Source organism: Vicugna pacos, chromosome 20, assembly GCF_048564905.1.
Source record: "Vicugna pacos chromosome 20, VicPac4, whole genome shotgun sequence".
In the NCBI taxonomy this organism is placed as follows: Eukaryota; Metazoa; Chordata; class Mammalia; order Artiodactyla; family Camelidae; genus Vicugna; species Vicugna pacos.
In genome coordinates this window covers 8,637,019-8,663,862 of record NC_133006.1, presented here as the reverse complement: position 1 = coordinate 8,663,862, position 26,844 = coordinate 8,637,019, and the positions used below count along the sequence as shown (strand labels likewise).

The 26,844-nt window shown below is 45.0% G+C and overlaps 2 protein-coding genes across 2 annotated transcripts; both read left to right on the top strand.

Annotated features, from left to right (window-relative positions):
• The first annotated feature begins 5,720 nt into the window (after positions 1-5,720).
• Positions 5,721-6,007, top strand: LOC140687672 (uncharacterized). Its single transcript, XM_072944806.1, has one exon. The coding sequence runs from the start codon at positions 5,936-5,938 to the stop codon at positions 6,005-6,007; it is 72 nt and encodes a 23-aa protein (XP_072800907.1). The 5' UTR covers positions 5,721-5,935.
• FBXO9 (F-box protein 9) lies at positions 5,988-26,132 on the top strand. The gene is made up of 13 exons (XM_072944805.1): positions 5,988-6,125; positions 9,259-9,345; positions 11,494-11,649; positions 14,425-14,482; positions 15,802-15,901; positions 17,810-17,940; positions 18,682-18,796; positions 20,495-20,613; positions 20,815-20,905; positions 21,566-21,661; positions 21,965-22,058; positions 23,596-23,747; positions 25,539-26,132. The coding sequence occupies exons 1-13, from the start codon at positions 6,123-6,125 to the stop codon at positions 25,645-25,647; spliced, it is 1,311 nt and encodes a 436-aa protein (XP_072800906.1). The 5' UTR covers positions 5,988-6,122; the 3' UTR covers positions 25,648-26,132.
• The last annotated feature ends 712 nt before the right edge of the window (positions 26,133-26,844 follow it).

Sequence of the window (26,844 nt, the reverse complement as noted above, 5' to 3'; positions counted from 1 at the left end):
GAGATCAGAAAGGGGCGTGTCTCATCCATCCATCCATCCATCCATCCAGCAAACATTTAATGAGGACTTACCAAGAGCCAGCTTTGGAGGCTAGCTCAGAGGCTGCCCCAGTCTGCAGGAGAGGAAGGGTGAGGCTCTGGATTAGAATGGGGAGGAAGGGTTCTATATAAATCACATTTCAAAGGTCTGGATGACTCATTGATAGAAAGGATGAAGGAAATGAAGGACAAGATGGTTACAGGTAATTCCAAAGGTCCAAGATGGACATGATTGCCACCATTACTGGGAACCTCAAAAAACACAATGAGCGTAAAACAATGAAAGTATAAACAGAGCTTTGATGATGTTAAACAGGCAACAAACTGAAAAAATAAAAACCCAAAGGCTCATTCTTTATTCTGGTGACTTGTTTACAAACAGTCTGTAGGTAAGAAACTTCAGTGAGAAAAGCCATTTCTTTGTGACTAAATGCTGAGTTCCCTTGACTAGGGCAGCCCTCTGTCTACTCAGACAGGCTCCATCAATCCTCCAACACATCCCCCCATCGTCTAAAACTGAACTGGTCTCATTTAGAAACATGGCTGCCCACTCCTGCCCTGCCACGAGTTTTGACTCTGAAGAGGAGGACAAGGCAAGGTACACAGGAAGGGTTACTGCGGAGGGCTGGACCCTAGGGGGCAAGCAGTGGTACAGGGTATCATTTTAACTAAAGAATCCCAGTCCTGCTCTTATTTCTACACCCACAATAACTGGTCCTCAGATAGACAGGAAGGCCAAATTCTTTACCAAATCACAGCGCTTTGTTCAGAAACTATTTCAAATGTGCATATTTATGAATATATTAACTCCTAGCACAGCTAACATATGGTTGAGGCACAAATTCTTCTTAATAATTTGTATGTTAACTACACATATTTAAAGCTCATTTTAATTTTATATTCAGCAATAGTACAATTCACTTTTGGGGCACATCCTGAAAACCCATTCACTGGAAAATGTGAGAAATGAAAACTGCACCTATCAAACTTCCATTGCTACAAAAAGTGCTCTAGGCTAAAATAAAAAACACAAGTGCCAATGCCCCTGAGAAATCTAGCCCTGGCTGCAAAATTCAGGGTGATAAGTCTCTCAGTATAATCCAGCTTCAGCAAAAGCAGATTTTTATTTAGTTATAAGTGGAAATGAATACTCTTTTCTGCAGAATGATGCATTCAACTCCTTTTATATTTAAAAGTAAAAGTAAAAGCCCTCAACGCTGGTGTCAAACTTTAAAGGGTGCATTACAAAAGAAACGGTTGTTCTGGAAAATCCTTCGGCATCTCTCGCATAACATCTACTCAGATTAGCAAGGAAGAAATCAGAGCAGAAAGAAACCCAGTGAAAAATGGTTGCACACAAACGTGTGAGGATTTCTTGCTCAGAACCCTTGCGGGACAGCCAAAGGCCTAGTCGGAAAAATTCCAAGAGCAAGTCCTCATATCCTACTAACGGGCTTCAAAACCGGCCGGGATCTTTCCCGTCTTTAACGCTGAACGGTAAACACCCATCAAAATCTTCCAGACTCGGGGGAAACGGGAGTTTTTACGCCAAGAGGGAGAGACCCACAGGACCGCGAAGAGAAACTGCAGACCCTGCGCCTCCCCCTCGCCCTCCGAGCCCTCGCGGGGCCACTGCACGGGGGTCCCCCGCGGCTCAGGTCCATGACCCCGGGTGACAGGTCACCCGGCAGAAGCCCCTAGTCCCCAACCCCACTTACCGGCGCCGCGAGCACAGGCGGGGGCCCGCCCCTGCGGTGAGCGCGGCTCCTCGGAGAGCGGGCGGCCCGGGAGCGGGCGCGGGCAGCGGGCGATCCCCGCTAGGACCGGCCGAGGGGTCCGCGCAGGGACGCCCGGGGGCGCCGGCGAGGGGCTCGGGCCGCGCGGCGCATGGTGAGCAACGAGGACCCGGCCGCTCTCCAGCCTCCGGCAGGAAAACAAACAAAAGGCAGGGAGGCTTCTGGTGGGGACGACCGGCCGCTTTCCCTGGAAAAGTTACCCTGCAGCTCCCCTCGCTGGCCCCGCGCGTCCCTGCACCGCGGCCGGGCCGCCGGGGGAGCCGAGCCGCGCGCTCCGCTCTGCACCCGGGCCCGACGGAGCCCCGGGTCTCCGCGGCCCGCCGACCGCCGGCGCGCCCTCCAGCGCCACGCGCGCGCCTTACTGCAGATCGCTTGCCTGCATCAGGACTGAGAAAGGCAGGCCGAGGATGCACGTTCGGAGAACATCTCCTAACGGATGGTCACGCCGAACACACTTTCCTGGCTGAAAAACTGTCCCTGAGGCCGCAAGACATTGTGAATGAATCAGTGTCACCGAAAAGTGGTTAAGAGGGCAAATTGCGTCATATATATTTCACTATAATAAAACCATGTTTAAAATAAAAGCCAGACTTCCTGTTTGCAGACCTTTGAACTCTGAGAGTTTTTACATCGTGAGGAACTTTAGTTTGAAAGACTGGATTGTTACCCAGGTAAGGAACAGACTAGATAAAAGCTCTACACCATTGTCCTCAGAGTGTAACTGGTGCTATGAACTATATAACACTTAAAATTCACCTTTAAAACATTCTCACTTGGGTTGTTTAATTATATTGTAGATGTTACCTTAAATCACACATATAAGGACTGGCTCTGAACCACTGTGAAAAAGACATCACTGCTGGATAGAGTTCTCCAAAAGGTAACCTTCCTACACTGTTGATGGGAATGTAATTCGGTGCAGCCACTATGGAAAACAGTATAGAGAGTCCTTCAAATACTAAAATTAGACTTACCATATGATCCAGAAATCCCACTTCTGGGCATATATCTGGAGGGAGGTCAAATTAGAAAAGATACATGCACCCCAATGTTCACAACAGCACTGTTTACAATAGGCAAGACATGGAAACAACCTAAATATCCATCAACAGATGACTCAATAAAGAAGAATCTGATATGTGAATATATGTATATATATATATAGAGAGAATACCATTCAGCCATAAAGAAGAATAAAATAATGCCATTTGCAGGAACATGGACAGCCAAACCATATGCTATCACTTATATGTGGAATCTAAAAAAAAAAAGACACAAATGAACTCATTTACAAAACAGGAAAAGACTCACAGACATAGAAAATAAACTTATGGTTACCAGAGGAGGAAGGGGTGGGAAGGGACAAATTGGGAGTTCAAGATTTTAAAATACTAACTACTATATATAAAATAGATAAACAACAAGTTTCTACTGTATAGCACAGGGAGCTATATTCAATATCTTGTAGTAATGTATAACGAAAAAGAATATGAAAAGGAGTATGTGTATGTACATGTATGACTGAAACATGATGCTGTACACCAGAAATTGACCCAACATTGTAAACTGATTATACTTTAATAATAATAATAATAATAATATATCAAAAAAAAATTGCTTCGAGGTCTTTGATTTAAATTTACAAAATTGCCCCAAGCCGAATGCTCTCAAACTTTATTTGGAGGCATCAGGCTCACTTGGAGCTTGTTAGAACAGACTTCTGGGCCCTCTCCCCAGAATTCTGGTGCTAATGCTGCTAGTCAGGGGACCCACTCTGCCCCAGACAACACTATTTTAATTAATAAAGCAGTAATCTTTTCATACATTGTGGATCTTTCTCTGAGTTTAAATTCCCCAGCTCATATCAATTTTATGATTGATTTATGATTTCATATCAATCTCACTGTCTTTGTTTTTGAATTCTAAGAACCAAAAAGATTGTTTTTTTCCAAAAAGAAATCTATGCAAAAGGCCTGAATCCCTCTCTCCTCTTGCTCCTGTTGAAGAAACCTATAAGAATTGAGACAGTCAAGCTTCCTTAGACTTCCTGTCCCAAATGGGAAAGAGTCATCTGGCCACTTAGCAAATGAGTAACATTCATCTACCTTTGAGTTTACCTACATAACACCCAAACCATATGGCAAATGTAAATTGAAAGTTGTCATCAATGGAAAGATAGAGAGACAGGAGGCAGCCTAACAAATCGTATACTACACCCATGAAAAGTAATTTTTTAAGTATTTAAAATGATCAGTTTTAGTCGAATTCAGTTGTCCAAGTAACTGGCAAACAGACTGTCTTGGTCTACCTTTAACAAGGATCCACTGGGCTAGTTAATGGCTTAGGTCAATAGTCCTAGCCTTGGGGAAATTATAACTCTGTAAATATAATATGGTGAGATAATACAACCCTGTAAAGAAGTCTAGTGGATACAGTGGATGCTGATCTAAAATAGAAAATTAGTAGTTAGGAACCATAACAGTGTCTTAATAAATTAGATGCTCAACTTACTGTTCCAAATACTAATTATTATTATATTAACATTTATTGTTTAGTTGCTGGAATAACAGAAATCATCTGTGCTAATCGACAAAGCATTCAAGTTTAATGAAATAGAAGAGATCTGAAAATATTTCAAAACCCATTCATTTGTAAAATTGATCCTTCGTATTCGAGTCACATGTATCATTTCCTTCCATTATAAATCCTTACAGCTAATCTTTCCCTCTGATTTTAATTTCAAAATCCAATTTAAAAGAGGTCATTGGGAGGAAAATCATCCTTAGAAGACCTAAGTCCTAGAGTCTCCTTTAAAATCTAGAAACAATTAAAGTTGTGGTCTCCGTTAAACAATAAGATACTTTTTATAGGTAGTTGATTTAGGATGTAAATGAAAACACACCCATCGGAAGGGTGGCTGCTAATATTAAAAGATAGCATTTGGGGCTTCCTTATTTTAGCATGCCTTTCTGCACTCATTCCCCGCCCCGCCCCAGCTCCTTTTCTCCTCTATTAATTTCTGCGGAAGCCTTACTGCATTACTAAGATATCTAGAATAAAATAATGGGTAAGATTTTAACTCTGAACTCGTGGAACGTAGGTAGGGTCCTGGAAGCTTTAGAATCTCCATAAATGTTTGTTGAATGAAGGCAAGAAGCTCTAAGACTGTAGCTTTACACAGAGCAAAGAATATGCAAAATTCAGTATTTAAAACAATGTAAAGTGTGAGAAAATAAAATTTCGCCTGACAAAGATTGCCTTCTGCGGAAGTGAAGTCAGGCGTTTGGGCTTTAAGAGGTGGGGCGAGGAAGGCGTGTGAGCGCCGGCGCTCGACGCGGAACGGCGGACTACAAAGCCCAGTGTGCCACGGGAGCCCTCCCCGCAGAACTCGGGGCTCAGGGCCGTGGAGCCGCAACGTCCTACCCGCGTTGCATGATGGGGTCTGTAGTGAAACGTCCGTTGAGAGGGCTGAGTTATCTTGTGCCCTGCTGCTCTGCTGAGAGTATCTTTTCCTCAACCTCCAAAGCAGTGTTTTAAAAGAGTTTAGTCGTTATAACAGCCTGTGAGGGTAGTGGAGTTTCACTGTTTCCCTGCATTCCTGGAGTGGGACTCTAGCCACAGTCGCCGAGGAGGACCGTGCAGCGACCGTCCCGAGCGCCCATTTCGATGTTCCTTAGGACCGCTCGCCGTAGGTCTCAACTCTAAATTTCAGTTAACGCCTGTTCAAGTTTGCATAAATTCACTGAGCCGAATGCTGGGTTGAGTTTGGCCGTGGGCACACCGGTGACCCCACCCGAGCTATGCCTCGCGCACCCTGCTAGCCCACGCCCCTTGCCCTCCACCGGGCAGCGGGCGGGCCGCGGAGCCCCGCGGCCCGCGCGAACGGCGGAGACGGCGACGCGGCGCTGCGCATGCTCGCTGCACCGGCGCAGGTTTCCGCAGCAGAGGAGCAGCTCGGCTGCGGCGTCCGGGGTCTCCAGCAGGGCCGACGCTCCGGTTCGCGCACAGTCCTCGGCCTCGGCAGGCCCCGGCGTCCCTCCGCTCCGCGAGTCCCCGGCCGCCGCCCCAGCGCGCCCGGATCTGGCCCCCTGCCCCGCGAAGATGGCTGCCGTACGCCGGGCCCGCAGTTACTGCCGCTGCCTGGTGCGCTTCTCCGACCGAGAACTCTGCTAAGCCCCGCTGCAGCAGACGGCAGGAGTAGACACCGGACACCCAGCGCACCTCCTCGCGGGGGCGGTGCCGAGGGGGCGCCGAGAGCCCCGCGGCCGCGGCCGGCCGGCCCGCCAGCATGGTAACTCGCCGAGGAGCGCGGGCGGGAGGGCCTGGGCCTGCGGGGAGCCCCGGGGGGGCGGGAAGGGGAGCCGGCGGGCGGCGGGGGCTGCATGGCCGCCACCGTCGCGGGGCTCTGGCCTGAGAGGCAGCGGAGGGGTGCCAGCCCTCACCGCTCCCGGGGGTTCCTTCCTGCCGAGCCCCCCTGCCGGGACTCCAGGTGAGCAGAGCGCGTTTGCAGAAAGGCCGAGAAAATATGTCTTTTCTCAGCCTGCTGAGGACCTTGAACCAGTCTCGCCCCCCTCGAGGAATTTTATTAAAAGCATAGTAAGCGTAGATTGAGGTGAGCCATCGCAGCAGCTAAAATCGGGAGAGAGCCTTGGCAAGCGGAGACACTTGTTGATTACTCCCCCCGCTCGAAAGCCAGCCCGCGAGCCGCCGTTCTGGGCCCTTACGGAGTCCTGGCTTTAGGACGCACCTGCCCCAGGACGCGTCAGCACCCCCCTGCCCAGGGTTTTGGCAGGCGGTCCCAGAGGCGTCGGGTTGGAGGGATCATGTCTCACTTCACAGCAGTGAGGGCCCGAGCAGTGTCAGAGCGGTCCAAATGAAGAGACTGAGCAAAGCTCCAGAAACTGACAATGCAGATTCCATGGGATATTGCGTGCTGGAATGGTAGGTAGTCTCTGCCCCATGCTGCCTTGTTTTGGCTTCGAATAAATTGTCCATCCGAGAGCCTAATCTCTGGCTAAAGTTGAATGATTCCAGGGTGAAGTGAGACCAGACTGATTAGTTTATAGTAGTTACCCAAATGTGCGTTGAATACGTGAAAGGTTGAATAAACTTATTAAATTAATCTGGAGGCTAGAAAAACACTAATTATGCTTCTGAACTATCAGAAATAGTTCTCTGCCCAGGATTAAGCACTTAATTTTGTGTATTTTTCTTAATCCGAGGTGTAAAACAGTAAAATGATGAACACATGAGCTGCTCAAGTGAAAAGTGCTGTTAGGTCAAACTCAATTACGAAAAACAAAGTGAAAATCTCTGGGTGACAGCCGAAGACCTACTTACTTCAAGTGGTATTTGAGTTAAAAAAAAAAAAGTCATAAAACCCCAAGTTTGATGGGTCTTGTTTTTGTCTTCATACAGTCAAAATCAAAGTCATAATGGATTAGAACTTTTAAAACACAGCTCAGGGGAGAAGAAAGATGCTGTCTGTGTTATAGGTTTCCTGTCTTCTTTCCTCATCCCTGAGATATGCATTATGTACCCTCATGGCATTTTATTTGTTGATTGAAACAATTTTTTTGAGCGCCTCTTGTTATTCTGGCGAAGTGCTAGATCCCAGTACAATACCAGATCTTCAATATAACCAACCCTGTAAGGTGATTTACGGTAAACTTTTAATCATGGGATGTCACATACGAAAAGGGACCTCAGAAGTCACCAAATCCAACACCCTCTCTACAAATGAGACAGCTAGGCCTGGACAGGCCTTGACCTTGAATCAAGCAGTATGTTTGGTCTTAAGGTTTCCAAGAGGACTGAGATGTGATCCTTGCTCCCAATGTAGTAATTCAAGCGAAGGAGACAAAAATCTCAGTCCTGAGTGCTGTAATCAGCAGCTCAAGTGTAATGGGGAAAACGAAAGGGCCAAGTTAAAAGGATCGGAAAAGGCTTCTTACTGGGCTAATCCCTGAGCTGAGTCTTGAAGGATGAGTAGCAATACCCAAGCGAGGAAGAAGACGCAGTCATTCCAGATGCGGAGGGCGAACAGCATATGCAAGGACACGGGGCTGGAGAGAGCAGGGACTGCTGGGCTAGAGGTAGAGGCTGAATTATTAAAATACCCCAGGGACCTCAGTCCCCTTCCATTAGCTGTCCTTAGAGTTTATAGTAATAAAGCAGACTTTTAAATTGAAACAAGGGAAACATACTTCTCAGTGAGATCAATACATTCAAACCCCTTTATTGTGTAATTTCCTATCGATGTTCTTAGGAAAAGCTCTCAGCTTAAAGAGACTGAAAAAAAAATGGACTTGACAACACAGTCGTGCTTAAATTTGCCAGTTTTCTGGGAATTCATCGGAGTCTTGGCTTCTCTCCATTTATTTCTTCACTGATTTAGCCTTTCCACCTTAACCGTGTACTAACTAGTTCACATCTTCAAGGCATCTCTGCTGCAAGTCTGGTTGCCAGAGATAAGCTTATTCATGTTGTGCTGTGAAGTAGTCCGAGCATATCTGGTGGCTGTGCTCAAAGATGGGTGTTCACGGAAACACTTTTGTCCTGGAAACAAATTGCAACCCAAACAGGCAACTGTAAAACTTAGCCATTTTTGGAATGGGGAAAACTAAATCGATTTTATTTTGTTTCTAACCTTCCCTGATTGCCACATTTCTTTATAAGACTGAGCACTTGAACTGTTGAGCAAGTCCTGTGTGCTCATAAGTCTTAGCTAACAGGCTGGACCTAGGCAACATTTTGTTTTCACTGGAAGGTAGGATTTAGTTTCATTTAGCAAACGTTTATGGAGAATAAAAGGATAGAATGGAAGGAAGCTGACCTGAGGCCTCTGTTAAGCCCTAAGCCATGCATGGTAGTTCTAATCCAGCTTTATTCCACTTTAAATCAATCCAGTGTATAAATATCTGGGTTTATGGAAACACAATAGAACAGTCTTCTCTACAAAAACCGTCACTATTACAGGTCTTTGATTAATGAGCTTTTCTAGTACATTTAAAATAGTAATAGACAAAAGTCACATCCACACGTAACATTTCAGTTTCTGTTAAAAAAGGGACAGCCATGTATGGACTGTGGTCTTTTAAGTGATCCAAGAAACGAAAACTATTTGTTAAACGCCATACCACAACCAGCTGTTATTCTCTGAAGCAAAATTGTTCTTTTTAACCACCTACCCAAACATCTGAAGCTGGAGCCCAGTGAAGGTGTTTATTCATCAGTATGAAAAAAATTAAAGTGTCAGGTTTTTCTGGCTGGAGTCATTAAATTACCTGTGAAGAAGATGCCGAGAGGCAACCACGTGTTTCATTTGTCGAGGAGCCGAGTGGGAGATGGCGGTTACCGGGGGACGCTGGTGGGTGTTGGCCTGTTCCTGGTGTCGCTGAGCCTCACTTGCCTTTCCCCCTCAGGCAGAAGCTGAGGAAGATTGTCATCCCGATGCTGTGAGAGCAGGAGATGATGATGAAACTGAGAGCCCGGCTGAGACAGATCTGCAGGCACGTTTCTCCACCTGTACATTTAGTTCTTCCGTTGCTCCCTTACCTAAGCTGGAGTCAGGTGTAGTGATGAAGACTTGGGGATTCTTATTTGCAACAAAGAATTTAACTGTGTCTCAGACCAGTTTGTAGAATATTTAAGTTATAACTATGTTACAGACTTCTTTTTCTGTAAAAAGAAGTGTCAGTAATTGCTGCTGTTTAATTCAATATACAGGTTTTAAAGTGTTCAGACCAAGGCTTAAGCATGACTAAAAGCCATCACCTTAAAGAAAAAGAGTGACAGATTTGACCACCTAAAAGTTTCAAACTTATATATAGCAAAAGACATCCAAAATCAATAGAAATTATCAACTGGGAAAACTGGTAGCCACAGGTGGGCACAGAATTGATAGGTCTGATACAGGTGTAACTCCCTGTAAAATTAGGGAGACCGTAAGATAGAAAGATAATGGAAAAAATTAATATAAATATTTGTTAAACATTTGAAGAGATAATTAACCTTACTAATAATTTTTTTTAATACAAATTAAATCTGCAAAGAATTTTTTTTTAAGTGATCAGATGAGTGAATAATGCCTGTGGCTCTGCAGGCCGTGAGAACATGCCTGCAGTGGACGTGGAAGTGCAAGTTGCTGCAACCCTTTTTGGAAGGAAGATTAGCATTTTTGATCAAAGTGAGAAACATAGCAGGGAAGGCACAGCTCAGTGGTAGAGCACATGTTTAGCATACACAGGGTCCTGAGTTCAATCCCTAGTCCTTCCATTAAAAAAATCCATAAAGATAAGACATTGGAAAAACAGCAAAAAAAAAAAATTAAGAAAGAAAGAAAAACATAACATTCCCTTTGAGCCAGCAATTCTGCTTCCAGGAAATTAATCCTAAGGAAGTAATGGGGGAAGTGAGAACGTGTACACGTTCAAGAATATTTATTGTAGCATTGTGTATGTGGGAAAATGGAGTACAATCCAGGTATCCATCCCCTGTATTAAGTAATGATGCATCCATGCAGTGAAATACACCACAGCCGTTTAAAGGGATTGGGTCAACCTTTGTGCATCAAAGTAGAAAAATATTCATTACAATTAGTTAAGTGCATCTTCTGGAACTTACAAGCTTTATAATACTTGTGCCTTTGGAGTGCACCAGCCGGTGGACCTTAAGAGTGCTTCTAAAGAGCCGTCAGGTCAGAGGTGTGTGTGTGTGTTATGTGTTGGGGGTAGGAACATGGGTGTCAAAGTGTGTGCAGAATGTAGAGAAAAATTATTTTTAAAACTTTCATATTATATACTTGGGAAAAAAAAGGATGAATATACACAATCCAGTTACCAACGGCCTTCTTTGGAGAAAGGGCGTCCCAGGTTGGGTTCCCAGGAAGCAGACAGTGAGGGGGATGTCAGAGGTTTATTCAGCAGAGCTCCTGGGAGGGCTGCCGGAGGCGGCGGGGGTGGGGTGGGGTTGGCCTGCTCTGCTGTCTCAATGGACCACCTCAGTTAATCCCATGGAAGTTCTGAGGATGGAGTAGTAACCTTTGAGAGCCAGGCGGTTTTTGTTTTGTTTTTTTTTAATTTTTTGTTGTTGGTTTTGTTTGTGTGGTTTTTTATGGGGGTAGTTAGGCTTATTTATTCATTTATTTATTTTATTATCGTTATTATTTTTTTAATGGAGGTACCAGGGCTTGAACCCAGGACCTCATGCACGCTAAGCACGGCATTCTTCCACCGAGCTATACTCTGTCCCGAGAGCTGGGCCTTTACCAGTCATTGGTCACTTTCATGGATGAGTCATTGAGTAGGGATCACCTGGGAGATGTGTTCCAAGTAAAGAAATGTTTGGAAGCATGCAAGTTCAGTCCCTATAGTTTCAATTATAGTTTCAATTCTAATTAAAATTGGATTTTCCCATCTCATTAGATTTCTCCTGTATAAGGAACCTTTAGGCAAATTTTCACCATTTCTTCAAAGCCTTAAGCAGAAAATTACCTTGGAAGGTAACACGGGTTTAATGGTATTGATTTAGTCATTTAAAAGAACATTTTCTTGTCCTAGAATATGCGTGTGTGAGGAAATCAGTGTGGGACTTATTGACACATTGTTCCGGAGTTGAGCGCCTGCGTGGTGAGTCCTAAAACACTTTTCTCCCCTTAGGCACAGCTCCAGATGTTCCGAGCTCAGTGGATGTTTGAACTTGCCCCAGGTGTAGGCTCGAGCAACTTGGAAACTCGGTCTTGTAGAGCAGCAAGAGGCTCTTTACTGAAAACAGCGGATACCAAAGGAAAGCAAGAGCTGGCAAAAGAAGAAAAGTTAAGTGTTACGGGTGTTGCACTTGGAACCAGCGTATCCGTCCTTCCTTGCTTCCTGTACCACTCCTTCTTTCTTGCAGGTGGACAGTCTGCCTGGAACTCTTTGGTAATTCACACACCCCTGAGAGTCACTTTGTCTCTAAAAGATAGATGCCTCTGAATTTATGAACAGAACTCCAAAAGGGGAAAAAATGTGTTCAAATGTTAACACCTTCCCAGAGGTCTTAATGCAGCATTTTGTTATATTTTGAGTGGAACAGATTTATGCAGTGATCATTTCATCATTGTGGAAGATTTTGAATGCTTTCTGATCTTTCACCGCTTTCCTGGTGCTTATTCACATAAAGTGCGTTGAGCCCACCGTTTCCATTTTTGTCACATTTGTCCCTCAGTGTCCAGGGATGCTCACATTCCTTGTATAAAGTGGTGTAGTTGTTTGCGTGTGGCCACACACAGCCTCCCACATACTTTAAATCATCTCTAGATTACTTTTTTCCTCTTTTTTTAAAACAATACATTTTTATTGAAGTATAGTCATTTTACAATGTTGTGTCAATTTCTGGTGTACAGCACAATACTTCAGTCATATAGGAACATACCTATATTCGTTTTCATATTCTTTTTAACCATAAGTTACTATAAGATATTCAGTATAGTTCCATGTGCTATACAGTAGAAATTTGTTGTTTATCTACTTTATATATAGTAGTTAGTATCTGTAAATCTTGAACTCCCAATTTATCCCTTCCCACCCTCTTCCCCACCAGTAGCCATAAGTTTTCTGTCTGTGAGTCTGTTTCTGTTTTGTAAATAAGTTTGTCTTTTTTTTTTAGATTCCACATATAAGCGATATCATATGGTATTTTTCTTTCTCTTTCTGGCTGACTTCACTTAGAAAGACAATCTCCAGGTCCATCCATGTTGCTCAAATGGCAGTATTTTATTCTCTTTTAAGGATGCATAGTATTCCATTGTAGAAATATACCACAGCTTCTTTATCCAGTCATCTGTCGATGGACATTTAGGTTGTCCAGATTACTTAAAATACCTAGGACAATGTGAACATGCTGGAAATAGTTGTAAATGCTACGTAAATAGTTGCCAGTGCACAGCAAATTCAAGTTTTGCTTTTCATCACTTTTCTGGAATTTTTTTCTCAAATATTTTAGATCTGCAGTTGGTTGGGTCTGAGGCCATGGAGTCTGCAGAGGGGGAGGGCTGACCGTAGTCTGTCACTCCACGGAGGCTGTCCTCTTCACACCATCAGGTCCGAGTGTGTGTTTATGACAGTTCGCCATTAAATAATCAACGTCATCTTGCTAACTGAAAACTTCCATATCCGTTTTGTCAATGTTAATTTTGAAATAGAGTGTCCTAGTACGGGAAAGTCCTGTGCGCCTTCCCCGGCCTCCCTCCACCCGGACCCCTTCCGTGGCTGAGTTCTGGGAGATGGACAGTGGTACAAGTCACAGAGCTTGTTCTGGTCTCCCAGGGTTACAAGCACTTTTGTTTGTGGGTATGCATATAAACAGCTCTCTGCAGCTTTTATTACATGTGCAGCTTCATGTAACCACAGCCACGGTCAGGATGCAGAACTGTTCTGTCACCACAAGGCTCGCCCAGGCTGCACTGTGCTGGTTACACTCTCTCCTCCCTGCCTCCTCCCAGCCATTCCTAACCACCAGCAGCCACAAGTGGCCTCCACTTCTGTAATTTTGATATGCAAAAAATGTGGTATAAATGTGACCTTTTGAGACTGGCTTCTTTTCACTCAGCACGGCTGCTTTAGGATCCATCCCAATTTCCCGTGTGCGTCAGTAGTTGCTTCTCACTGCTCTGGGGTATTGCGTGGTGTGTAGGTACCCGCTTTGTTTAACCAGTCACCTGTGGAGGGACATTTGGGGCGTTGTTTCCAGTTTGGGGCTGTCAGTGCAAGAGCTGCTCTGAATATTCACCTGCAGGTTTTTGCATGAACATAAGTTTTCATCTCTCTGGGCTAAGAGCGCAATTACTGAGGTGTATGGTAAGTGCATCTTTGATTAAGAGAAACTGCCAAACCGTTTTCCAGAGCATCCGCACCATCTTGTGTTCCTTCCAGCAGCCTGTGAGGGTCCCCGCATCCCCGTCCACGTTTTGTGTTCTTATCACTTTCACACTGTAGCCGTTTTGATAGATGGCGTTTCGATGCCTCCTTGTGATACTTTGTGTCTCCCTAAATGGCGAGTGATATTGAATGTCTTTTCACGTGCTGTTTGCCGTCTTTCTCTTCTCTCTGTGAAATGGCTGTTTGTCTTTTCTAATTGGATTGCTTGTGTTTTCACTGTTGAGTTTCTAGAGTTCTTTATGTATTCCAAGTACGAGTCCTGTGTTGAACACGTGGCTCGTGAATTCTTTGAGTCTGTGGCTTGTCGTTTCAGCCTCTTTTCAGGGTATTTCACAGAGCAAAAGTGTTTCATTTTGATGAGGTTCAGATGAGCAAAATTTTCCTTCTGTGGATTGTGCTTTTGGTGTCAAGTGTAAGGACTCTTTGCCGAGTCCTAGGTCTCCAAGGTTTCCTTCTCTTTTTCTTCCTAAAAGTTTTTTAAGTTTCTCATTGAAGTCCTCCACCTGTTTTTGAGTTAACGTCTTACGTCAGATGTGAAGTGAAGGTCGACATTCACTGTCCTGCTTGCGGGGGCCTGACTGTCCCAGCACCGTTCCTTGAAGGGGCTGTCCCTCCGCCCCCTGCACTCGTTTTTAACGTGGACTTTCAGAAATTGTTTTTCACTGTTTACAGGCTCGTGAACTATTCCTAAAAGCAGTTGAAGAAGAACAAAACGGAGCTCTCTATGAAGGTGAGACCTCAGGGCCCAGGATCGTCTGGGTTAATGACTCCTTGTTACTGACCAATTTTATTTTATGTTTTGCTAGAATACATTTAGTGTAGAACGTCAGTCTGCCTATATTTTTTAAAAATCAAAAATAAAAAGTGTATTTTTATATAACCTGTCTCTTTCCAAAAAGTATTCCTGGGAGACATCATAGGGGTAGGATGAGTAAGATAACCTTTTTCTACATTCAGGGGTTCGTCTGTGTTCATTCTTCATGGTTAAAGTCCTAAAAATATTGTTCCTCGTTTGAAAATAGGATATGCCCCTTGTAGAGGTGACAATGACTTCAGAGGAGGGGTATGTAAAGGATAGACTGAGGAATATGTACACGTTTCCTAAATCCTAATTTACAGCTTTTGCTTCTTTCCTTAGGCCAGTAGAAATGTGTAAGCAGACCAAGGGGTGGGGCTGTTACCGGATTGGGTTTGTAATTAGGCCTTCATTTTTGTGACAGAAAAGCTAATAATCGGGGCATGGGGGGGAAGTGCTTGAGCTTGAGTCATTTGGCCCCAAAGCAACATCTTCAAAGTTCACGTTTCTCCTAGTGGTACTTTTACTCTGAGACAGTAAGAGGGCCCAGACGGTGATATCCCTCCACGGCCTTTATTGGCTCGTGAGAGCCCTGACTGCGCGTGGTGGACACTGAGTCACCCAGGGTGTGTGGAGCGGAGGGGCCGGAGGTGGCGGCCTCCTCGGCCCCAGTCCCGTTGGCACGTGTCCGTGGGACAGGTGGCTGGATGTCCTAGTTCTGAGCCACCCGGCCAGGAGATTTATAAACAGGTTTTACAGGTTATTCAGCTAAATAAGAAGCAGCTAGACGAAAGGAAGTTGGATTTGAAGGATAAATTCGAAAAAACTCCTCTGTATTCCAGTCAGCAGGAAGCATTTGCTTTTCCTCAACTCTGCCTCCTGGAAGTTTGCTCAAAGGTGGTGTTTTGCTGGGGCTGCAGCAATGGCGTTTTCAAAGCCCAAAGAAGGACGCCCACGTATAAGATCCCGTCTGACGACCCTTAAGAGGCCGAGGGGAAAGATGGGCTGAAAGATAGAGATGAAGTGCAGTGTCTTAAAGCTTCTGTAACATGAGAGCTTTAGAAAAAAGAAAGATGGTTTCTAGACAGGAACGTTTGGAAATACGTTTGTGCACTGAACCACTGTTGCATGTAGAAAAAGGGAATTTGGCTGTTTGTAAAGCAAGTTACCCGATTAAACCACAGCTTAGGGTAAGCAAAGGAAATGACGAAAATGTGTGGTCATAGCTAATTTAGCTTTATTTCTCCTTTCAGCCATCAAGTTTTATCGTAGGGCTATGCAGCTGGTGCCTGATATAGAGTTCAAGATCACTTATACCCGATCTCCAGATGGTGATGGCGTTGGAAACAGCTAGTGCGTATATGATTTGATAGTAACACATAAGAGTTTGTTAACAGTCTTTGCCCTGTTGACTCTTCACATGATAAGAAGATGGTGCTAATTCTGTGAAATTCTATAGTCTTTATTCTAAAGGCTTATTTATAAAGTTGTAGAAATTTCTTAAGTAGGGAAATTTTAAGGTTGAAGTACAGAAATGCACATTTTAAACCAATAAAACAAAAATAAGGTGACGGAAGAATTTTTGTTTCTAATAAAAGCAGTGTCTATCGAAAGGAAATTAAAGGACACATTTCAGCTTTGTGAAACCTACATCAAGTCAAAACTATTAAAATGTAATCAGGCCAAAGCTGAAAAAGGTTAATAATAATGGTTGAAATCGGGTACGTGGGGTTTCATTACCCTGGTTCTCTGTTGGAAACTACATTTCTTAAAAGGCTTTTCATTTTATTAGGAAAATGCTGGACTCTAACCAGACCTTGCTGCAGACAGAACATTGTTAAGCCTGTAACATTTGTTTAAAAGCCCAGGAGCAGGACGTAAGCGCTCCCCAGAGAAACCACCTGCTTTGTGTAGATGCCACTCTCATCAGTCATGGAGCAGCATTGACAGAGCTCAAGAGGACATGTTTTGAAGCCAGACTTTCGAAGCTATTTGTAAAACAGTTACAAAATTGTGTTGGCTTAATCCCTCTCTCCCCCAAAGCCCAGCTGGCTGATATTTAGAAGGGAAGGGAGTCCGCTCCCACTAGAGATTTATCAAGTTTAAAATGAGCATTACATAGAAAAATAGGATCTTGGTAATGAGGTATTATGTTAACTATTATATTACCTCTGCCATGAAACACTTGAAGTTACTTTCATCCATAACTGGTGCTGATAGCCAGGGTTTCTTAACTGCTTATAGTATTAACACTTAAGCTTTGGCTAAACCACATTAAAAATATCCCAGTGAAGTCAGCGTCCATTGCCTGCTGGAACTTTTGGGCTAGAAATATTGTTCACCAAGTTCGATTTAACAGTTCATACTCGAAAGGACTCGTTTGGGCTTTTTCTCAGCCTTCCTTCAGTTTGGAGAGAGTTGTTCAGACCTCCTGTCCCATCATACAAACCCAGATGCTACCAAAGTGCTTTAAGGACAGAGTTGTGTATTTTCTTACCGGATCGCGTAGGCCCTAAAAATCTCTGCTGGTTTTTTGCCTCCTGTAAGAGTCAGTAGCATCGCAATGGGGTCCAGCCGACCTCAGCCAGACGTGCCCTTGGTTGTCATAATAAGCCTTCCTGGTTTTCTGACTTCATCCTCATCCAGCCTTTTTGCAAGTCTGATCGTTTTTAAAGTTAACTTTAGCAAAAATGGAAAGCTAGCTGTTTTTCTAGAACTCTTAACTACACATTTGTTTGTACTGATAGATTATTTGTGGCCGTACTAAGATTTTTTTTTTAATTACATATTTTCCTCTCTAAAGGGTCATAAGACACATAGGTTAAAAAATCCCTTGGTAAGTCAGCATCTCAGGTGACGTCTGCATATTTTATTTTTATTCAGTTAGTGTGGATGATGGTCACTTAAAAGGATATATTTACGTAAGTTTTTTTTTTAATCATTTGAAATTATCTTTTTTACTAATTCAGGAAATGTTTACCATAAAACGAATTAATTAAATCTCAGTACCTATCTCCAGAAGTTCTAATTCTTTCTCTGTGGGAATTAAAGTTGCTAAAGCCCCCGCGCCCCCAAAAAAACTGGTATGATATTCCTTTGCAAGGCAGAGTAAACTTTTTATCATATCCAAAATAAATAAATAAATAAAGTAGTAAGAAGTTTGCTTTTAGACGACTTTTTGTAGAGCAGATTTGAAAGTACTGTGCGGAAGTCAGTGTGTGGACCGAGGCGCTGGTTCCCTCACATCCTGTCTTTTCTCAGCATCGAAGACAGTGATGAAGACAGCAAGGTGGCCGACCTCCTGGCCTCCTTCCAGCAGCAGCTCACGCTTCAGGAGTCTGCGCTCAAACTGTGTCAGCCTGAGCTCGAGAGCAGCCAGACTCACATATCAGGTGCGACTTCACGCGCGTTACCCTTCAGGGAGAAACGCTTGACCTTAAGGTTTAGGTGTTCCAAGCCGAGAAGGTCAGATAGCTCGTCAGGCCACTGCTCTGGGTCAGAATCCGGTGGGAGGCCAGGCTGTAACCAGGATCAGAAAGAGGGCAGCGGCGCCCTTGTGGAAGGGTGCCATTCTTTTCTCAGTGGAGCTCTGAGAGGGTGAGTGTCCGAGTTGTGGGGCAGCCCTAAGAAAGCGGGAGGAGGCCTTGGTGTCGTCAGGCATTTCAGCCACGTTGGACGCTAGTCCTGAGATAGACCGAAGGTTTAAAAATGAATTTCTTCTTTCTTTTCATGTGTTAAACACTGTTCACTTACGGGACTTCTCAGAGGAAGACAATTGAAAATTTTCAGGGAGATGAAAGTAACTTTATTTAATGTCACAAATGCAACAGGGATCACACACACGCATGTGTACTATTTTCCTAAGGCTTATTTTTATACATCTCGATGGTAAAAAGATCTGAGAGAGAGAGACATGCTTACGAAAGTAGCTTCGGATCTGTCCTGTGCTGGAAAAACGAAGGTGTGTGTGTCTCGCTTTGGGGTAGTTGGATGCACTGGTGCGTAGCTCTGAGCAGCGCTGAAGGTGTGGCTGTTAACACTTCAGGAGTTCATAAAGGTGTCTGCCCTGGGGACGTGCCGGGAGCGGGCGCGCGGGAGGGAGAGTCGCTGAGGGGACGCGTCCTCTGTTGCAGCGTTGCCGATGGAGGTGCTCATGTACGTCTTCCGATGGGTGGTGTCCAGCGACCTGGACCTCAGGTCTTTAGAGCAGTTGTCACAGGTGTGCAGGGGATTCTACATCTGCGCCAGGTACTTACTTTTTTTTTTTTTTTTTAAAGCAACTCCGGCAGTGTTTGAAAAAAGGATTATGGTCTTTTGCCAAAAGAAAGTATTCTTTTGAAATTATTCTTTTGATACAAGAACTTGATGGATATTCTAGGTAAAAGCTTAGAATGAACAGTTTTGCTAAGCCGTCCTTAAGTGGGTTTGCTCAGACAGCTTAGCATGCCGTGGCTAGAAGGCACTAGGTTTCCAGGGTCTAGAATAACACACGGAACATAGTCACACGTTAACTTCCGCAGGGTGGTTTGCATGCTGGCTTAGCTGATTTGGAGAAAGAATTATGCTAGAGAACTACACTTAAGTCATTTTTACAGTAACTCCAAACTTGATAATGATTTAAATTTAGATGGCACCAGAATTTTCTTTTGTCCCATTAAAAGTTATCCTAAAAATTCCTAAACACATACAACCTACCAAGACTGAATCAGGAAGAAGTAGAAAATCCAAATAGACCAATTGCTAGCAAAGAGATTGGATCTGTAATCAAAAATCTCCCCCCAAAAAAGAAAAAAACAAAAAACCCCAAAAAACTCCCAACAAAGAAAAGTCCAGGAGCAGAGGGCTTCACTGGTGAAGTTTTCAGAACGATTAAACAATTGACACCAGTCCTTCTCAAATACTTCCCAAAAATCAAAGAGGGGGGCACACTCTGATACGAGGCCAGCATCACCCTGATGCCAAAGCTGGATAAAGGGACTCTGCTGGAGAGGGAGGCCCCGGGCCGGTGTCCCTGAGGAACGTAGACGCAGAAATTTGCAACAAGATACTAGCAAACCAAATTCAGCAGCAAACAGCAAGGGTCATTTACCATGATCAAGTGGGATTTATCCCAGTGGTGCAAGGGTTTTGATTTGATTTGAGCTGTATTAGAATCATGTCAGTTTTGTCTGTCATTTGCTTCGCTTTTTGCACTAATCCCACAACAGAGCCTTGGTGCTGCCTGCAGGATGTATCTCCAGTCTGAGCGTTAAGCTACACGTCAGTACTGTTCTGGCTCTGCCCCCGTTAGGCCCGGTCCGGATTGTGGCATCGGCGTCCAGTGTGGTCTCTGGGCTCCCACTCCCACGTTCCAGGAGCACATCCTCCATAGACCCCCAGAGTGATCACTGGAAAGCATTAGCCATGCTCAGACCCCTCCAGGGGCCTCCACCTCACTCAGCCAGCCTCTCCCCGCTGCAGACCACGACCTCACTTGCCCCTGTCCCCTCTCAGATCAGGGGGTCTGCACGTTACCTTGTCACTTTGCTGCAGCCGTGTGATCCTTCCTGCTCCTGCACACCAGCCACACTCCAGCCTGAGGGCCTTGCACGCTGTGGCTGCTGCCAAAATACCCTTCCTCCTCACTGTAGACCCCTGCCCAGAAAAATGAGTCCCTGCTTCCCCTCCACCATCATCCTTGTCCTTTACCCTGCGTTGTCTGTCTGTCTGTGCACTGAGCACACTACTTAACACTTTTCTCTCTTCCTTTTATTTTTGTTTGCTTTCCCTATAAAAGAGCAGGGCCTTTGCCCTGTCCATCGGTCTGTCCCCAGTGTCCAGGGCAGTGCCTGCAGGCACCCGGCCAGCATTGTTGAGTAGATGGTGGCTGGTAGCAGGAATGTTTCTCATGTCTGAGAGCGTAGAGGGAGTTAGTATTATATGTACTGATGTGCTTTTATTACCTAGAGACCCTGAAATCTGGCGTCTGGCCTGCTTGAAAGTTTGGGGCAGAAGCTGTATTAAACTTGTTCCGTACACATCCTGGAGAGAGATGTTTTTAGAAAGGCCCCGTGTTCGGTTTGATGGTAAGTTGAACTCTTCAGAGAAATAGCGATCTGTCGTGCTGATTTTGATGAATACACAGTCTTAATTTTCCGTGACGGACCTGAGTACCACAAGCACCTTTAAAGGAAACCGCGATAAAGGAAAGCTGGAAACGTGTTACATGATTGTAGCATTAAAAGCTGTGTATTGTGTTCTTTTTAAAAATCTGTTTCTTTTCCTAGGCGTGTACATCAGTAAAACCACGTATATCCGTCAAGGGGAACAGTCTCTCGATGGTTTCTATCGAGCCTGGCACCAGGTGGAATATTACAGGTACGCCTGCAGGAAACTGAGCGAGTGAGAAACGCTCCCTCTCCGACGGCTGGTTCGTTGGTTATTGGACACCTGCTCTTGCTGGCCTTTGTATTTATCTGCAGAATGGCCCTCGGTGTTTTTATCCGGCATTCCACACAAACCGCGCTCAAAGAACCAGTAGGCTAAGATAATTAATTCCTCCTGGCTGTAAATTTTAAGAATTTATATTTTCAGAGCTGTTCCTTGCCTCCCGCCCTTGGTGGGCTCATTTGCCTTCCCAGAGGGCTCGTGCTGTGATTCAGCGTCCTTGTCCACCAGCTACCACTGCCCTTGAGAAACAAGCAGACCGTGTTAACTACTGTGTAATATCATCGGACCGCAGTTCTGTTTGATGTTAATTAGTGCTTCAGGGAAAAACACACAGAACTTTAACAGAGCAATATTTAATCCAGTTCATTTGGCGAGTGAAACTAGAAGTTCCACCGTCCCCTCGAAGGAAGGTAATAAAATGCTTTCATTCCCTGCTGCTGGCCTCACGGGTTTCAGGCACGTCTGTCCCAGAGATGTTTCACCAGTTCTTTGGCCCGTGGGATTTCCGTTTTGGTTTCACAGCCGTGAATAGGTTTAGGTACCAGTAAATAAGGACATGTCCTGTGCTTGCGTTTCCCGTGTCTGCAGGTACATAAGATTCTTCCCGGACGGCCACGTGATGATGCTGACCACCCCCGAGGAGCCCCAGTCCATTGTGCCACGGCTGAGGACGAGGAATACCAGGTAGTTCATTCTGCAGTTTTCCGTCCAGCCCGTGTTTTGGGTGGTAACTTGGAGATTTTGTAACTGAAAACTGGATGATCGGAAAAGCAGTTATCGGGGGTGCCTGTAAAAAATGCCAGTCCCTGGGCCTCTCCCTGGAGACGTCCTTCAGTGGATCTGGGGCCTTGGAAACCAGGTTTACTCAGCACGCTAGCTGATTGTCCTCAGGCGCGTTGAGTAAACACTTCTCGCCCGTTAGTTTCTCTGTGACTTTAAATAAATGCACGTAACTGATTTAAAGTATATATATTCTCTCATTTTCAGAACGGAAGCAATTCTACTGGGTCATTATCGCTTGTCACAAGATACAGACAATCAGACCAAAGTATTTGCTGTGATAACTAAGAAAAAAGAAGAAGTGAGTATGCAAAGGGGGAGCTGGCACATTTCTTTTAACTTCCGTGCCCCACGCATTCACACATTCTTGATTAGAAAAGGATAAAGAATACTGTCTCATAATTTCTGCTGTTCGCAAAATGGGTGTTGACTTAACAGCATATCTCTGAAGAGAGCTGGAGGGTTTTCTAAAATGTGGTTAATTTTTATTGAATCAACTTAATTCTGCTCCAGGTTTCCTTCTCTGGTCCAGGTTTTTTAACACATGAAATCGCAGAGCCGAAATTATTTCCTGTGGAATAACTAGTTACAGTTATGTCTAATTATGGTTTTTTTGGCTTTTCTCATTTTGAATCATAGGCGATTAACCTAAATTGTCTCATATAGATAACCCTTTCACAAGGGTGTTTTTCAAATTTCTGTTTCTACTGGAAATAAGCTGAAGTGAGATCATTGCCTTCTTTCTGTTCTTGCAAAAGGGAAAAAATGCCGAGCAAACATGATGGCTGAATTATTACATCCAGAGTACCTTACTCTTGACATAATAAGGGTCTGATTTTGTTCACAGCTTTTCTCCACGTGCATTGTTTCGATCCTGGTTAAAAACTACAATGTGTACCCAGGAAGTCAGTTTTGGGGTAGTTGGAATAAATACTAGCCTATTGCATTTATAATTAATACCATTTTTGAACAAAGTTTCCCTTGTGTTTAGGTCTCCAGTCCCCACCCCCAGCCCCGGGAGTGGGGATGGTTACAGCAGGGTTTCATCTGAGTCCTGTCACCCCCTGGCCCTCAGCTGTGGCCTCTCTGGCTCCTGGAGTCAGAGACAGTGGGCAGAGGGGCAGAGATCCTTGCTGTCACTGTGACCTTGGCCGTGAGTTTCCTGAGGTCATCAGAGCTAGGGAGTTATGAGGCCCTACTTGAGATTTTATCTAATGAAAGAGTTTAGGAATTCCCATGCTGACCACCAGTTTTCTCTTCAGAATATGACACGGTAGGACCATGTGTCGTATTGACCTTCTTGTGTTTTTAGCAGTATTTGCTGACGTGGTTCCAGCGAACCCAACACTTCCGTTTCTCTGTTGACCATTTTACTGTTGTTGCAAAAGAGAAGTTAGACTTGGCGCTTTATCTGCAGCCTTCCCCAGTTTATCACTTTACCTCTTGAAAAATTCCCAAGTCTTTTCGAACAGAAGGAAACCCTAGGCTTGGAGATGGGAGACAGGAGATTCAGTTCCCATCTACAGCAGCTGCGTGACTTTGGTGGACGTGGCTGCCTGCCCTGGTCCCACTTCACAGGATGCTTGACTGAGATGATGATGGAGGACAAGCCTTTTGTGTTCAGAGCACTTGCACGTTCTCCCAGGCGCTCATGCGCGTTCCCAGTTGATAACCAAGACAGCTCTTTGCTGTGTGCGGATGTGATGTGGCTTGTGTGTCACTCTCACGTAGCGTATTCTTAAGATGTCTATGTGTGGATGTCCGCCCAGCCCTCTGCCTGTGTCTCTCCGTCTGTGGAGCGAGGCTTCATTGTTGCCCGTGTGCCTTTCCTTTCACAGAAGCCGCTTGACTACAAGTTCCGGTATTTCCGCCGCGTCCCCGTACAAGAGGCTGATCAGAGTTTCCACGTGGGGCTGCAGCTGTGCTCCAGTGGTCACCAGAGGTTCAACAAACTCATCTGGATCCATCATTCCTGTCACATCACCTACAAGTAGGTGATCGCAGTGAAAACCCCAGGGGTACAGAACCACGGTGTCCTCCCCGTCAGGCCAAGGGGCCTCTCCGATGGGGTTTGGTTCCTCAGAGTTAATGTTCAGTTACACGCTGTGACTCTCCTGCAAACCAAGAGAGCAGCTAGCTTGGGAAAAACGAAAAGTGGGCCAAGACGTGGGGCATCCGGAGCTCCCCTGCGGCGCCCGGGGGACGCGGCGGGCCCCCCGCGCGGGGTGCGGGCAGTTTCCATGAGTAGGGGCGGCGCTGGGTCACCGAGCTGCCGCCCTGACTTCATCCTCCGACTCGCACGAGGCAGTCATGGAACACCAGGTCTCTTTTCTTCTCCCATGTTTCAGTCGTACAGTGTTTCTCTTTATTTCCCTACTTGGTTTATCCCCGGGGATCATACACAGATTTCAGATGAGCTGTAGTTAGGAAAGTAAGGCTGCTGAAAATGTCTCCAGTACTCCAAAGCCGAAGCTGTCAGTGGTTCCTGCTTCAGCTCTTTGTGCTTTTTGTTGAGATTTACTCGGATGGAATCATCACTGAGCAGATGACAGTGCATGAGAAAGGAGTAGTGCAGAAGTTAGTACTTGAAAAAGCAATTAGGAAAGTGAAATGTCAGTCGGTGCGGGTCCTGACTTAGCTGTGGTTGCGTGTGAAGGAATACTGGCATGTGACCGAGGGTCTCCATTCCAGTTGAATCCAAAATTCTGATGGGCAAAATGTGAGGTCATCTGCCGTTAACCTGCTTCACGACCTCGACCACAATGTCGAAAACTTCCCTGCTCACATTTCTACCTTACAAGTAACTTGCCTCTCATGTGGAGGGTCCTGATAGCGGAGAAAGAGCACTGTTCTTTCTTCTCACCCTGGCCTGCCAATCCTGCCGTTTTATTTTTGCTTCTCTGAATAATGTCTAAAGTGGAAAATTTTTTTTTCCTTTTCAAAGAAACCAAAATCAGAAAGTGGGACCAAGCCAATGAAAAGCATCATGTTTTAGGAGAAAGAAAGGACGTCGTTTGTAGCTGCTGCTGACCACGTTGACTTCCTTATCGTATTTATGAAGTCATTTGAATTTTGCTTTTGTTTTTCTTTTTTTTTTAGGAGAAAATAAAAGGCGGTGGTCATATAACTCGTCGCCTGCTCCCCCCTCAGCCTGAAATTACGCTGTTGATCATGCAAATATCAAATCATTAAGTTCTATTCTAGGATTATAATTCTTTCTGATGCACATTTTATCAAGAGCTTTAAAATGTCCATAGCCTTTGACTTAGAAATTCTGCTCTTAGGCATCTATGTAAAGGGCATAATCAAAAATATTACAATGTTACTTTTAATTGCCAAATATTGAAAACAATCTAAATCTCTGACAGAAGGGGAGTTGGGTGAATTGTGATATATACAGACAGTGAAATATTATGTGGCCATAGAAATGGCTTCTGAAGAGTATTTAATGATGTGAGGAGATGCTTATGTCAGTGTTTAAAAAGCAGGATAATTGACAGGGTGATCTCAGTAAAGCTCGATGGTGGAGTTGAGATGCTTAGAAGCAGCCCTAAACGAAGGGCTTCCTGCGGCTCCGTCTGGGTGGTGGGGTGGTGCGCGGTTCTCCTTTTGTAAATTTTTCACATTTTCTACGATACACCTCTGCTGCTTCGCATGGACTGAGATGAATCAAAAATTAAAGAGGCTGAAGCCCAAAGTCACTCCCCACTCCCAGACATACCAGGGTCTTAACTGAGTTGAGATCTCCCGGTCACGGGTGACCATGTGCTCTCTTTTCCAGACCGACCGGAGAGACGGCAGTCACTGCCTTCGAGATCGACAAGATGTACCCGCCTTTGCTGTTCGCCAGGGCGAGGAGCTACACCGCGTCCTCCGAGAGGCCCCTGTAGCCCCACACCCCCCCGCCCCGCCGCATGAGTAGACGCATATAGAGAAACAGAGCGCCTAAGTTATAAATGTACAGATATATATATATATGGGGCTGGAACTTATTTTACATTGTTGGAGTTCTCTCAAGAGTATAAATCGATTATTTTTTTTATTTAAAGGGAGAGTTGATTCTTGGGGTGTTGGTTTTGAAATGAAGAAGTGGGAATCACAAGTCTTAAGTACATTTATGTTGTGAAAAAACACCAGAGGTTTAAATCATGCCCTTCTTGGAGCAGCCTTGTGTCACGTGGGCTGTCCCCTGCCCGCTCGGTCATCCCAGCATTTCAGGGCTTGCGGGGGGGGGGTGCCCCACGGGGGTCAGCATTCGTTTCATGGAGGGCACGGTGTGTTTTCACCAAAGGCTCAACATGTGAACACCCCTTCTGGGTTTGTTTGAAACTGTTTGACCAATAAAGATCATAAATAAATGTTTCTTTCGAGAAAATACATTTCTGGATGGCCTTTTTTTGAAATGTCAGAATAGTGAACCATCCTAAGGTAGCCAGCGAGGGCTGAAGAATGAGTCCGCGCCTCTTTGGTTTTGGTATGTGGATGATGGTGTCTGTCTCCTGACCCCGCCCAGGCCCTGTACACTTGTGTGACATTACGTGAGAAGGAGTGACTCCCCCAGGACCAGGACTCTTCAACAATCTCACCTGTCACCTCCATTCCTAAAGGCAGTCAAGGGTCCTGTAAACCCAGGCCTAACTCCTCCAGGATTCCAGTCAGGAGAGAGCCTGCCGCCCAGTAAACTGGGTGTAAGCCTCCCTCACAGCAAGGCCGCGAGTGCTCCGTCCCAGAGCTTGCATCTGGCACACCTCTGCCGGATCCAGGTGTGTCTTCGGTGACTCAAACATGGCTCAGGTACCCGTATTACCTTTCAGAGCTTGATACCCACGGCCACGGTTGCTTTCAAGTTCATGGTGACATTGAAAGAGGCTTCATATTCCCACAATCCAGTATAGGATGGGCTTTTTAAGAAGCTAATACATGTTACGTTAAAGATGAAAACCATCCGTCCACCGTGTAATGAGAGAAAAAGAGTTCTGATGGCTTCTAGTAACCTGTAATGAAAAAGAATATGTGTGTGTTCACACACACACACACACACACACACACACCAATCATGATACTGTAAATTAAAAAAAAAGTTCTTC

Bases quoted from the DNA above. Each gene is read 5' to 3' on its own strand.
- FBXO9 (XM_072944805.1), top strand. The intron at 18,797-20,494 runs GTACTTACTTTT...TTTATTACCTAG, and splicing joins GGATTCTACATCTGCGCCAG to AGACCCTGAAATCTGGCGTC. The intron at 20,614-20,814 runs GTAAGTTGAACT...TTCTTTTCCTAG, and splicing joins GCCCCGTGTTCGGTTTGATG to GCGTGTACATCAGTAAAACC.